At 40.3% G+C, this 13,376-nt stretch overlaps 1 protein-coding gene across 1 annotated transcript in view; it reads left to right on the top strand.

The window, feature by feature from the left end:
- AIG1 (androgen induced 1) overlaps nucleotides 1-12,443 on the top strand; it is a 534,722-nt gene extending 522,279 nt beyond the window's left edge. Inside the window, exons 5-6 of the mRNA XM_082252270.1 lie at nucleotides 182-345; nucleotides 12,211-12,443. Coding sequence (XP_082108396.1) covers nucleotides 182-345; nucleotides 12,211-12,245 — 199 coding nt within the window. The 3' untranslated portion in view covers nucleotides 12,246-12,443. The remainder of the gene's footprint in view (nucleotides 1-181; nucleotides 346-12,210) is intronic.
- The last annotated feature ends 933 nt before the right edge of the window (nucleotides 12,444-13,376 follow it).

The following is a 13,376-nucleotide window of genomic DNA, read 5'->3' as shown; positions in this document are numbered from 1 at the left end:
ACAGTTTTTACAAAGTAATGGCTTAGCACATTAACATTCTCCAGATTCCCAGCGTTTGTTAGTTTTAATAGTCTCTTGCAATGTACTTAAGTTCACAAAAACATCTCCAACAATTTTGTGTATTACATAAATGCTGGATCTTCTACAAGTAACTCTTTGTTTCGTATCTGCTTTCTTTCAGGGTGTGCTGGGTTCATCATGTGACAGGCATATGGGTGTACCCGCTTCTGGAACACATCAGTTCTGTAGCCAAAATATTCTTCTTCTTTATAGTCACTGTTATCATTAACATGTATTATATTCTTGGAGAAAAGTTAAACAGCTATATTTGGGACTTGGAGAAATGTAAGTAATGGAGGAATACCTTTGTCAGCATTTATCTGCACTATTATGCAAAGAAAACAAACAATACAGAAATGTCTATACCTTCAAGAAATAATAAGTCTACCGAGAGACAGATTAAGGCAGAATGGGGCCCGAGTCAAAGTAGTAGTATTTCACCCCCACATTCTTTCAATTGACAATTATAATGATTTGAATAAATGCATAGAACCCAATTTATGTGTATTGTGTGTACTGGCATGAACCCTTCCCATCATACAACTGCCTACAAGTTCATCCTCCCTTGTAATGTGACAGATAGGTGCACAGCTTTGACCAACTGCTGTAGCCCTGGTTTATAGAAAGAGTATAAAGGTTGTAACATGGTCCCTGGACCAGTGGCATCTTAAGAGCATTATAGGCCCCCGGGCTAGGCCGTGCACTGGGGCCCTGCCTACACAATAACCCACGAGAATAAAAATACAAATCATCTATAAGGCAATATTTATTGGTACAGCAGTGCCAGGCTAATGACAGCTTCCAAGTTCGGCGGCTGGGTCTGGTGAACACACACATGGACGGGAGTCAGACTTGACTGTCCTGTGTGTGCCTGTTCCCATGGAGGTGGACAGGCATTCCTGCAGTTGTGGGCTCCTCTCTAGGGGCCAAGTGGCCTGGCAGTAGCGCAGGGCCGACAGGTGCTTGCCACCTGCTAAGTTTGGCGGCAGAATGCACACAGGAATCGGGAATAATGCTTGACTGGGGCTGGGCCCCCCGGGCAAGTGGGGCCCCCGGGCAACTGCCCAGCATGCCCATTTGGTAAGATGGCCCTGCCCTGGACATCTGCTGGGCCCTAGGCTCCTCCAAAAGGTGTCTTGGGAGATTATTCAGCTCTACGCAAGCAATCAGATCCACTCATTTTATTATGCCCTTGAAAACCCCAAAGTGGAGCTGTACCAACTCTGACCCCCGACTGGCCTTTTGTGGTGATGTTTGGTTGTATAGTGAACTCTCTGGTTACCTGACCCTTGCTGTTTTCTCACCATATTCGTGTTCAGGGTAGTGCAGCAGGAAAAAATGACCACATTACTCACTGACGAATTGTGCAAACTACATTGCAATGGTTTCAACAGGAGTTAATCATCAGAACATAACGTAATCTTCTTGAGTGTTATCAAGTTGTATCTAAATTCAAGATCAAAAATGTAATATAATGTATCTTACCAGTCCTTAGATAGTGTACTGTATATATGGATGTACAGTGTTGTCATTTTAGAAAAGGAAGTGTGTAAGACTGAAGAAAACCTCCCCGATTCCACAACTCTATAACATTGCAGCAAGGTGAAAGCAGAAAACTAGACAGAAAAATGCTTGAGATAACCCTGCAGAGTGATCAGAACACAGAAAAGTGCTGAATTTCTTGTATGATCAACAGGTTTTGTTTTTTTCTGGTGTAGTGATGTGATCATTTCTTTGTCCATTTTCCAAGTGTATACCCCTGTTATGCAGTATTTGTTTTACCCTTTTCCGATATGGCAGTTATGCTCTCTCTGCAACAAGGATGAGGTCATCAATAAGAGCAGAGGTATGGCGTGGATTCTTGGGTAGGTGTGGGGGAATAGAGAGCACATGTTGAGAAAGAACAGTGGATTCCTGCTGAGAGAGCACGGACTGTAAATTGCTGCAGCCCCCCCTCACCTAGACATACATAGAGACTGTTAATAATTTCATGTTCCTGTTTGGAAAATACCCTACGTTGGATGGTTCATTGAATGTTTGTTCTTCAATACATGGATTTTCAAATGCAATGCTGTGTGGATTACTGTTTATGTGAACTATACATTTCTCAATTGGGATTTCACTTGTTATTCACAAGCCCCAATTGAGTGGAGGCACTAGCGCTTGTTAAAGATCCTGTCCTGGTCTCACAGATTATAAAGACTCTACTCCCAAATACTATACAGGTGGTGCCATCATACCCCAGTAGAGAGTTATAAGAATAGTGCTATGCTGGGTTTTTGTGGTTTTTTTGCATTTATTGAACAGGTATAACACAAAGCTTACAATGCTATATTTAACAGACCGCAAATGAGCAAATAAGATAAGTTTGTTATTAGGGTTTACATACTGTACACTATGTAATTCATGTTTTCAGAAAATGGGAAACCTTCAGCAGTCATGCTCATAGGCAGGTCCCTATCAAATAAAGCTAGCAGTGAGAAAAATGTATCACTAGAGGGTTCTTCAGAGGGCTATGCTGTGAACTTTGAATTATGCTTAAAGGAAAGTTGGCAGGTTGCCATTACTGAGCTTTACTTCTAAAAATGCACGTTGCCCAAGTTTTACACTGGATTTTTTGCTTCAGTATTGTGAATCGTTGACTTGGAACAAACCTGCAGATAGGAACCTTTAACTTTCTTTAACTTTCCTGATTTTCACATTTCTTCTTAGACTGATCCATTAGCTTTAATAGTTTTAAAGGCTCTGACTAACAACCAGTGAACTATCATTTTCATTAGGATCAGCAATTACCAGCACTTATATTTGTGTTATGACAGGTTTATGTTAAATGAAAGAGCATTCTGAATGAGGTAGAATGTCAGGTTTAATTTAGCGCTGGCAAATAACTGTTCCTGGGAGGCCAAGACCCTTCATGGGTCGTAGTGCTCTTGCATATGAAGTAGGGGAAGCAACCATCAAGTTATAACTACAGTGTGCACTGTAACTAATGAAATGCACCCCAAATTTTTAAGTATTAGCTAAAATTGCTCTTTTTAATTAAATTCTACTGAAAAGTTTAAACTTTTAGACCATTATCAAAGAGTTTCTGAATATTGTACTTTTTAGTAATGTCTGCCACGCGGGCATGCAGAAATTCACCAATTAAAATGAGTACCATGTTTTCACCGAATGTGTCATGGTCTGGAGTAATGCATAGCTCCCAACTGTCCCTGATTTCAAGGGACTGTCCCTGATTTGGGACAAAGTCAGCCTGTGCCTCTTTACTCCTCATGTGTCCCTCATTGTGGTCTGATCTATATAATTGTATATAAAATGCATTTTTTTTATCTTTCAAAAGCATTCCCCAATGATAAACCTTTCTTACAATTTCTAAATTGCTGCATTTATAAATTTCAAAAGCCAGTAGAAAGGAATAATAGTTGAAAAAAAAACTTCTGGGCTTAACTAATCATTTTATTTATTTATTTATTTGCATAATTCTCTTTAAAGTGTACTACATCCCCAACAGTAAAATCAGTCTGTATATGCAGTAAAGTATGCTTGTTATACTTGCTGTGGGACCTACGGGGTAAATCCTCTGCATTGTGTAAAAAAGCTGTTTTCTCCAAAACATGTCTGGATAAAACAGAGCCTTTGGAGTCAGGCTGCACATGCTCAGTTTTGTGTGTATTGCTAGAGAGTTTTTCTGTTTTTTCTTGGAAGAGTGCATGTGATCAGCATAGGGCCAATCAGCACTGTTCAGACATGTCCAGACAGAGGGTCTGGAGCCCTGAAGCCTCATAGGACAGCTAAGTGCAATATGAATTCTCCTCCTAGAAGCTTCACCAGAAACAGATAGAAGTCACAAGACTGCTATATACAGCTGATGAGAAAATGTATTTAGCATTTTATATTTACTAAAATAATTGAATTTCCATGTTCTGTGTACTATGGGAGATCAAATATAGTGAATGCAGGCTCCTGGGTTTAGTAACACTTTAGGGGGATTGGCAAGGGAGGGTGTCCTATGCCTACATACTTTTGCTAAAAGGTTTCCCTCGTTCCCATCTCAAAAAGTTGGGAGGTAGGATTAATGGTGCAAAACAATGCAAAGGTCATGGCCATCTGCCTTATAAATCTATAATATCAGTTCACATGTAACAGGATCAGATACCCAGAGAGAGCCCCCTATTCTCAGTCACTGTAATGGTTAAAACCCTTTGCTCATAAAATGGCATTTAAAGTGATTGTAAAGTCTTGTTTTTTTTTTTTCTATCAAAACAACAAATATGTTATACTTACCTCCTCTGTGCAGTTGGATCCTCCTCTTCTCAGGTCCCTGGCTGGAGCTCTTGTTGAGTGCCCCACATTAAGCAGCTTGCTATAGGGGCACCGGACCAGAGTTGCAACTCTGTGTATCCATTCAGACATGGAGCTGCCATTCAGCCCCCGCCCCCTCTTATTCCTGATTGGCTAACTGACATTAATTGACAGCAGCGGGGGCCAATGGACGGCTAAGGCACTCGTGAACATCACTGGATAGAGATGGGGCTCAGGTAAGTATAAGGGAGGCTGAGGGGAGCTGCTGCACACAGAAGGCTTTTTATCTTAATAGATATGCATTGAGATAAAAACCTTCTGACTTTACAAACCCTATAAAGTCTTTCGAAACTGTTCACAGCATTCATTTAGGCAAAACATTGAAGGAATTGTCTTCTCTAAATAGTCTCACCTATTAGTGCATTTCTACTTCCTTGTTTCTAGTGTTTACCACGATCACACAAACCCATGCTGACCTTCAGCAGTGCATTTAAAATAGATTAAGGTATAATCAGGTGAGAAGCTAGGCTTTGCTTTGTTGTTATTAGCCTTCAATTCAATTCTAAGACCCCGGGTATTGTGCCTTTGTGGAAAAACCTGTCTCAAGAATGTAGCCATTCCCAGAAGAAATACCTAATGATTTTACCAGAAATTACAGTCTTCAAGTCTTTTTCTTTTTTAAGAAATGTTGACACTGCCAAACAGACAAGTAGAAGACCAGACAAACCAGACTTAAAGCATTTAAATGTATCTTACAGTCAGATCAGTGGGCACAGACATTCCAGTTAGAAATATATCATACAACTGTCTTATTGTACAGATTGACCATTGCGTGCATGCTTGTAAAATTTTAATAAGTCAATAACCGAGCCGCATCATCATATTCATTTTATGCTGAGCTATTGGTAATTCGAATTAAGAAGTATCAGCACATGTTGCTCTTTGTGCACTCAGTCAAGCATTATTCCATTAATATGGCTTTTCCACTTAAAGCGTAAGTCCATATTTGCAATCAAATTTGAGAAAACTCCACTATATGTTTGTTATGTGTTCCCATTCACACAGCATAGCTAAAAAAAAAGTTTTTTTTTTTTATTTATCTTTAAGGAGAAGGTGTCATGGCTGATAGTAAGAATTTGTGGAAAGTCTCACAGGGATTTATTTACTAAACCTGGGGCAGCTTATAGGATTGGCTTGTTCAATTAAAGTGATTGTAAAGTCTAATTTTTATTTTTTTCAATAAAAATAACAAACATGTTATACTTCCTCTGTGCAGTTGGTTTTGCACAGAGCAGCCTGGATCCTCCTCTCCTCGGGTCCCTCTTCGGCTCTCCTGGCTCTTCCCTCCCTTTGAGTGCCCCCACAGCAAGCAGCTGGGAGCATCCAAGCCAAGGCACGGCTCCGTGTATCCACTTAGATATAGAGCTGTTCAGCCCCGCCCCCTCTCTCTTTTTATTGGCTAACTGACTTTGATTGACAGCAGCAGGAGCCAATGGCGCCACTGCTGTGTCTTGAAGAGGCGAGTCCCGGATGGCTGAGACAGTTGTGGACATCGCTGGATCAGATAAGTATTAGGGGGGACTGAGGGGGGTTGCTACACACAGAAGGTTTTTTTTTTTTTATCTTAACCACTTAAGCCCCGGAGGATTTTCCTGCTCAAAGACCAGGGCCTATTTTGCGATTCGGCACTGCGTGACTTAAACCTCCCTGGCGGTATCCCTGAGCGTGACTCGGGGTGGATATTTTAGTCCAGGATCAGTATCCCCGAGTCACGCTCGGGGTAGATGTGCAGAGAGCGCAGCGGTGTCTCTTACCTTCTCCTGGCGATCCAGCGATGATCTCTCATTGCTGTGACCGCCAGCCGAGATGCCCGCCGCTCGTCCGTCGGTCTGATGACTTCCTAGTTCCGTTCCCTGCAGCAGCAATGCTGCATGAGAGCGGAACTGAGAGGGAAATTCAAATGTTGCACAAAACACAAACACATAACAAATTTTATATTTTTTATATATATATATATATATATATATATATATATATATATATGCATATATATGCATATATATATATATATATATATATATATATATGCATATATATATATATATATATATATATATATATATATATATATATATGCATATATATATATATATATATATATATATATATATATATATATATATATATATATATATATATATATATATATGTGTGTGTATATATGTGTATATATATATATATATATATATATATAAAATTATATTATTGATTCGATTATAATTCATGCGTTTGTGTTTCAAATTTATCACATCTGGGATGTCTACTAGACTCTTGTTTTGGTCAGGTTTAAGTCAGTAGTTACTAAGAATTGTAGGCCTATAATACATAACGCCAAATTTCCATGAAAAAAATTGTACCGCTTTTGGTACATAATTCCTGACATATTCATACCGCCAGGGAGGTTAACGGACAATTGCGCGGTCCTGCGACGTGGTACCTAAACAAAATTGACGTCCTTTTTTTTCCACAAACAGAGTTTTCTTTTGGTGGTATTTGATCACCTATGCGATTTTTTGCGCTATAAACAAAAAAAGAGCGACAATTTTGAAAAAATAACAATATTTTTCAAATTTTTTTATATGAAATTCTCGATTGGTTTGCGCAAAAGTTATTGCGTTTAATAACTATGGGAAAGATTTATGTCATTTTTATTGTTTTTTTTTTTTTTTAATGAGTAATGGCGGCGATCTGCGATTTTTTTTGCGGGACTGCGATATTGCGGCGGACAGATTGGACCCCTGACTGACATTTTTTACACTTTTGGGAGTACCAGTGACATTACTACAGTAATCAGCGCTATACATATGCACTGTTACTGTAAAAATGACACTGGCAGGGAAGGGGTTAACTTTATTAGTGATCAAGGGGTTAAGTGTGTCCCTAGGGGCGTGCTTCTAACTTTCAAGGGGCGTGGCTTTTGATGTAACCACAGAGACATACGATCCTACATAGCAGGATCGTATGATCTCTGCAGTTACACCAGGGAGAATGATAGGCGGCTTTGTTCACATTAGCAGCCTGCCTTTCTCCCTCTCGAGTGGCCAGCGGACATCGGAGCCGCTGGTCATTCGCGCTGGGACTTTAGGGAACGAGCAGGGACGGGAGCGCGCCTCCAGCGGCGCGTGCTTGCCCCAGGCAGCGAGCGCTTGCCCCCTGCAGGCTCCTGGGCGAGCGACACAGTACTACGTCACTTTGCCCAGGAGGGGCTGACCCCCGCAGTAAATGTACTTGCGGCGGTCGGCAAGTGGTTAATACATAGAATATATTAGGATAAAAAAAACCTTCTGATCTTTAAGCTTTGACAAAAAGAAACCTGGAAGCTGATTAGTTACAATGCATAGCTGCACCACATTTTGCCCTTTCCAGTTTTAGTAGATCGACCCCACAGTGTCTTTTTTACCCAAACTATCCCTTATAAACATACAATGTAGGAGGGCGGTTTCTAAATTTTTAACACTTTGTTAGGACAGACAGTGCTCAAATCTAATTTACAACTGATACTGAAAAACTGTGAACACAGTAAACAATTTTGATATACATTATTCTACAGCATCTTCCTAGTCATTAACCCTCCTCTTATGTTAGAATTCCGTTACTATCCATGATGTTTAGGGTCAGTTTTGACCCGTGTTTTAAATCAGCCATAAAATACCCTCTGAATAATTATTTATCATCAAATTTGTTTCTTACCTCTTGGTTACCTTGTTAGGCTTCTTTATCCTTGAAAAGATTGGTTTTAATATTTTTGGTGTGACCCCTTAGACCTTTCTTTTGATAGCATACCTCTCATTGTCAAATTTAAAAAATGGTAAAATAAAGTCAGCAACTCTGAAATGAATTTGTCCTATGTTTCTTCACTTTATTTAGAGAAGCAGACAAGCAGGAAAAGAGATAGGCCCCTCCCTAACTACAGCTCACAGGGTTGAGAGGTGATTGGCTGTCAGTGTTACTAAGCAGAGAGAGTGTTTATGATTTCAGTTTTGGAACTTATTAGTGTCCTAAAATCCTATATTATAACTGGGTCAGAATTGACCCTAACACCATGAACGTCTTAATTTTCACCACAGTATTTTATAATTTAGTAAAAAGGATTTTTTTTCTATTACATTTTTTAAATAGAGGTTTCTGACAAAGTAAAAAAATCTTGATGCAATAAACAAATTTATGTGATACTTATAGACATTCAAAACCTGAAAACGGGTCAGTTTTGACCCTAACACAAGAGGAGGGTTAAAGCAGGGAGAGCATCTCATGATTTTTAGGTAAGTAAAAAGCACCTAAAACTGTAACCAGCAATTTTGAAATGTTTTTAGGTCATTTTATAATAATGGGAACTTGTAACAAAGTAAGTTTTATCCCAATTTGGCTGCGAAAGTGTAAACAAGCTTTGAGCTTAAAGTTGGCCTTTTCTTTTTGCCTGTCCAAGTATTACCAAAGAGTCTCAACTTTCTTAACTTGAAATTATCAGTTTTAAAGCGGTTGTTACCCCAACACTTCAAATTCCTGATATGTGTCTGCTGTACCATGTACTTGTATGAGAAAGTATCCTGTTCTATTTGTATTGCTTCCTTTGTTTGAAATCACTGGTAATCCTGCCAGTCCCTCTGCTTTCCTATTAAAATCTGACCACACTAAGCAGGAGAGCACATCGTGGTCAGTTCCCTAGCTGTGCTGGGAACACAGCCTGCTCTCCTCCAATGAGCAGGCTTGTCCTGACATGCCCCCACTGCACAGCCATTCACTGGGAAGCTTAGTGTGCTGCTGTTTTGCTTCCCCCCAGCTCGTATGCAGCTGAGAACAGAGGAAATGTGATCACTTATAAAAAAGGAGAAAAAAGTATTTATATTATTTATATTTTTATATCTATACAAATCTGTTTTGCCTTTCATTTCTGTTTTAAACCGGAATGTTTTTTTTTTTTTTTTTAACAAGGTGATAGTTTATAATCACTTTAATGTTTGCTTGCAGGACTTGATCCTGCCATTCCAATAAAGTAGTACTCATTTGAGTTTTTTTTAACCCATTAACTCATAGCATCCACTCCGTTTTTAGTTTATTTACCCAAGCAAATTAGTGATAGATATTTTCCACATGAATCAATGGCATATCAGATATAAGAACCTCAGGGGTTTTGGCTTGATCCAAACTTTGCACTATTTGCTGCGCCCCTCATCTTTGCTACTCTAAGATAAAAATTGCATTAAATATGAACTACAAGCTAGCGGATAAATTCAAAAATATTATACACATTCAAGAGCTGTTTTACTTGCCAAAGGATTTGTATGTATGTCAATTTAGTTATGAGATCTAGATAGCTCTGCCACACAGCACTGTCCCGTCTGACAGGGCAGGATACCTGATTTTTCTTTTCTGCAGTTCAGTAAGACTTAAGAGTCTTCCTTCCACCTCCACTCTGTACATGGACAGTAAAAGGAGAGGCAACAGACTGATAATCTCATCTCCTTGTCACTCTGTTCTCTACTTCTATCCATATGTTCCTTGTACTGCAGCACAACTGATTGGGTCCTTGTGCTATTTCCCCCCTTCCCCCATCTGAGCTCTGCTGCACAGGGGACTACAGGAGGCTGATATCAAGTCAAATTTGGGTACTTAAACTGCTGACATTAAAATACATTAAACGTTGTATTCATGAATACAATAGTGCATTATTTTTTGTCTTTTATATCTGCCTTGAGATAAACTGTATTCAGAGAACATCAGTGCAGTTTGGAATTGTGCTTTCTGAAGTGGGTCCACTGCAGAGTTATGCTGAAAGTTACACAGTGCAGGGATCCTTTCCCTTGTGCTCCTTACAATTCAACATGTGATCTCATGTCACCTGACTGTTTAACCAGAACATCGATGGTATTGAATAAATCAGGCTTTGTAGATGTATTGAAATTGCTTTGAGCTTGGGTTAGGGAGGGGCATAGGCATTAAGGGATTCATGCAAGCCTGGTTCATGACAAGACCATGTAGACCAGGCATGTCCAACCTGCGGCCCGGGGGCCGCATGCGGCCTGGAACCGCAGGCAATGAGGCCCACTGCCCCAACAATTTTAAATTTTTTTTTGCTGGGAAAGAAGTCGAGTTGGGGGCACGGCCACAGCGGCTTCCAACTAACTGTAGGCAGAGGCTGCCTGGGAGGGAATCATCCAATAGTTGTGTTAAATTAGTGCTGGGGGGGGGCGCAGCAGCGCGGGAAGGGCGCTGCGGTGTTTTATTACTTATATACCTTAACTATAGTATATATTTTATATGCGGCCCGAGAAAATTTCTCTACACTCAATGTGGCCCAGAGAAGCCAAAAGGTTGGACACTCATAATGTAGACCAAAACATTAAGTGAAAAAAAATAAAAGTAGCAGTAAATTGCTTCTATTTGAATAAAACATAACAATACTTGTGTTAACTATGAACCAAAATGCTCCTGCTCAACCTACCCAATCATGCAGCTATTCCATCCTCTACTCAAAGCCAGTGGATCGTTGTATACTGTTTAAGTGCAACCTTTGCTCTAAAGAATAAAAAAGTTATTGCCAAAGGAAGAAACTATCTACCTGCAGGCTAGTTGTAAGCTTTCAAGTAGGCCAATATTCTATTACAGGCTATGAAGAAATGTGCAGTGCTATATATGGCCTGCCCAAAGGATGGAAGAGCCTCTCTATGCACTGCTGCCCATGAATGAGATTGGCCACTGATCTGAAGTCTGTGGAGGCAGGAGCGTAACTACAGAGGACGCAGGGGTCGCAACTGCGACCTAACCTCATGCTCCAGGTGGCCCGTGCGGTTCCCCTGTACACCTGGAAAGGAAGGGCGGCAGGGGCAACATATAGTGGAACTGATCCCCTCCATTTTCCTCCTGCAGCCACAGAAAACCCGTTTCTCCTCCTCTCCCTTCTGCAGGCATTCAGAGGCTGTAGGAGAAAAATGGAGAGGATCGGTTCCTCTATCTGCCGCCCCCGCCCCTCTTGTCCAGATCACTTGTCTTCTGTTGGCCCCCCTCGTCACCTTGCAGCGCTGCTGGCTTCCCCCCTTCCCTCTCCTGCTGGCCGCTGTTGGGGGATGTGTCAGGATGGAGAACAGAGGAAGAGGCCGGTAAATATGTAATTTACTGGCCCCTTCCTTTTTTGAATGGACAGAGTCAGTGATTGGTACCGATCACCGACTCTGTCCATTCATAGCTGAAGCATAGTACACTGTTTATTATGCTTCAGTTTATAAGGAAAGGGAAGCTCTATACAGAGCTTTTCTTGTCCGTTCATTCTGTGCAGCTGAGGCTGCAGAGATGGAGATTTAGGGCTCAAAAGTGAAACATCCGAGGTCCGTTTAGACAACTGATTTTTCACCAAAGCCCCCAACAGGGTTCCTAAAAACGTTGTAAAAAATAATAAAAAAATAAAATTATAAAAGCTACATTAAAAAACTTGCCACTGGGCCCTGGCATTCCACCACCATGGGGGGGGGGGGCTACAAGACGGAAGAAAGGGTACCTGTTGCAGAATTTGTGAAAGGATCCTGCTGCTGAACTGTAATAAAGGGCCCGTTATGAGAGTAAAGGGCCCCTGGAACAGTGGCAAGGGCCCCAGGATCAGAGTGAAAGGCAGGGGTGCCCTTCATGGTTTCTTGCTCTGGGGCCCTGAAGGTTCTAGTTGTGCCCCTGTATAGAGGGGACTATAGGTAGCATGTTGAATGAGGGTTGCAGTTAAGCTCATATAGTAGTTATTTTATATATTGCTATTCTTTACCTACTACTTAGAATGTAATTAATTTGTTTTTTTTTTTTTAGCCATTGAAGCAGAAGAGAAACAGAAGACTGACTGACTTTAAGATTCAGGTAAAGCAATCATTCTACAGATACAAGACAGAAGTATTTGAATCCCTCCTATAATTCTACACCATGAAAAGGATGCAGGAACCTGACCTTGTGGACTATAAAACACACAAAGCTACTAACAGATTTCAAGACCTGATACAGTGAGAATAAGAAGATTTTGAACTATGCACTAAGCTACTTAAAAATATCATAATAGACAAATCAGGCTTAAGAGAATTAGTCGCCAAGAAAAGTGTTTGGATATGCAGCGGTTCGATTAGGCAAAGTGAAATGTTTTGCCAAGTCTGTCAGTGTCTGGATTACTGTTACAATGCAATACTTAAAGCTGTTCTGTAGCTATTAATGTGAAGTTATATTTTTATTTGGGATGCTTAGTTATATTGTAAAATGTATTTATTGCCTGTGAATTCCAAGGCTTTGTATTGGAAATTTCTCCTATTGCCAGCACATGCTGAGCCTCTATGTGTGGGACGCCCTGTGAGTTGGAACATGCCCCCTTCTCTCCACTACATCACATTTTCAGACCAAGTATTGGCCATTACTAAGTGGATGGACTGCCAGTATTGCCATTCTGTAACCATTTAGCTTGGCATTTTCTTAACAGAAGCTGAAGCCAGTAAAATGGGAAAAAAATATTATAACTTTTTGGCTAGTCCAGATGCATTACCCATGGTGAATTAATATCTGCAGGGTCAACACTCAAAGCAGTGCTGAAAACTCCCATCTTTATCGCTAGTAGTAGTTTAAGCATTAGCCTGAAAAATATAGGGGACTTCAGTTCTAGATATCAAAACTGTTGATTTTCCACAGATGGTAACTATGTAATAATAGGGATTAAACGATAATATAAAAACATGTCTAGCTGTAAGCCTATAAGAGCAGGCACCACAATGTGCATACCTCTAATTCCAAGCAAAGCTTCTTCTGTGTGCTTAGAAAACTAATGAACCTGGGTGCAAATAGTATTCAACCTCAGACTTGAGCTTTGGCTCTGGCATGCCCATCCAGATATACTAGAATTCAGTTTGAGGTCATTCGCGGAAATTGAAGATATGGCTACATTTTTCATTTTTTGATATTATGTGCCAGGTAAGTTTGCCACTTTTTTTCTGAGAAAA

The sequence above is a fragment of the Pelophylax lessonae genome, assembly GCF_965119305.1.
Source record: "Pelophylax lessonae genome assembly, chromosome: 3".
NCBI lineage: Eukaryota > Metazoa > Chordata > Amphibia > Anura > Ranidae > Pelophylax > Pelophylax lessonae.
Note: the sequence above shows the minus strand (reverse complement) of the source record. Positions and strands in the feature narration are given on the sequence as shown.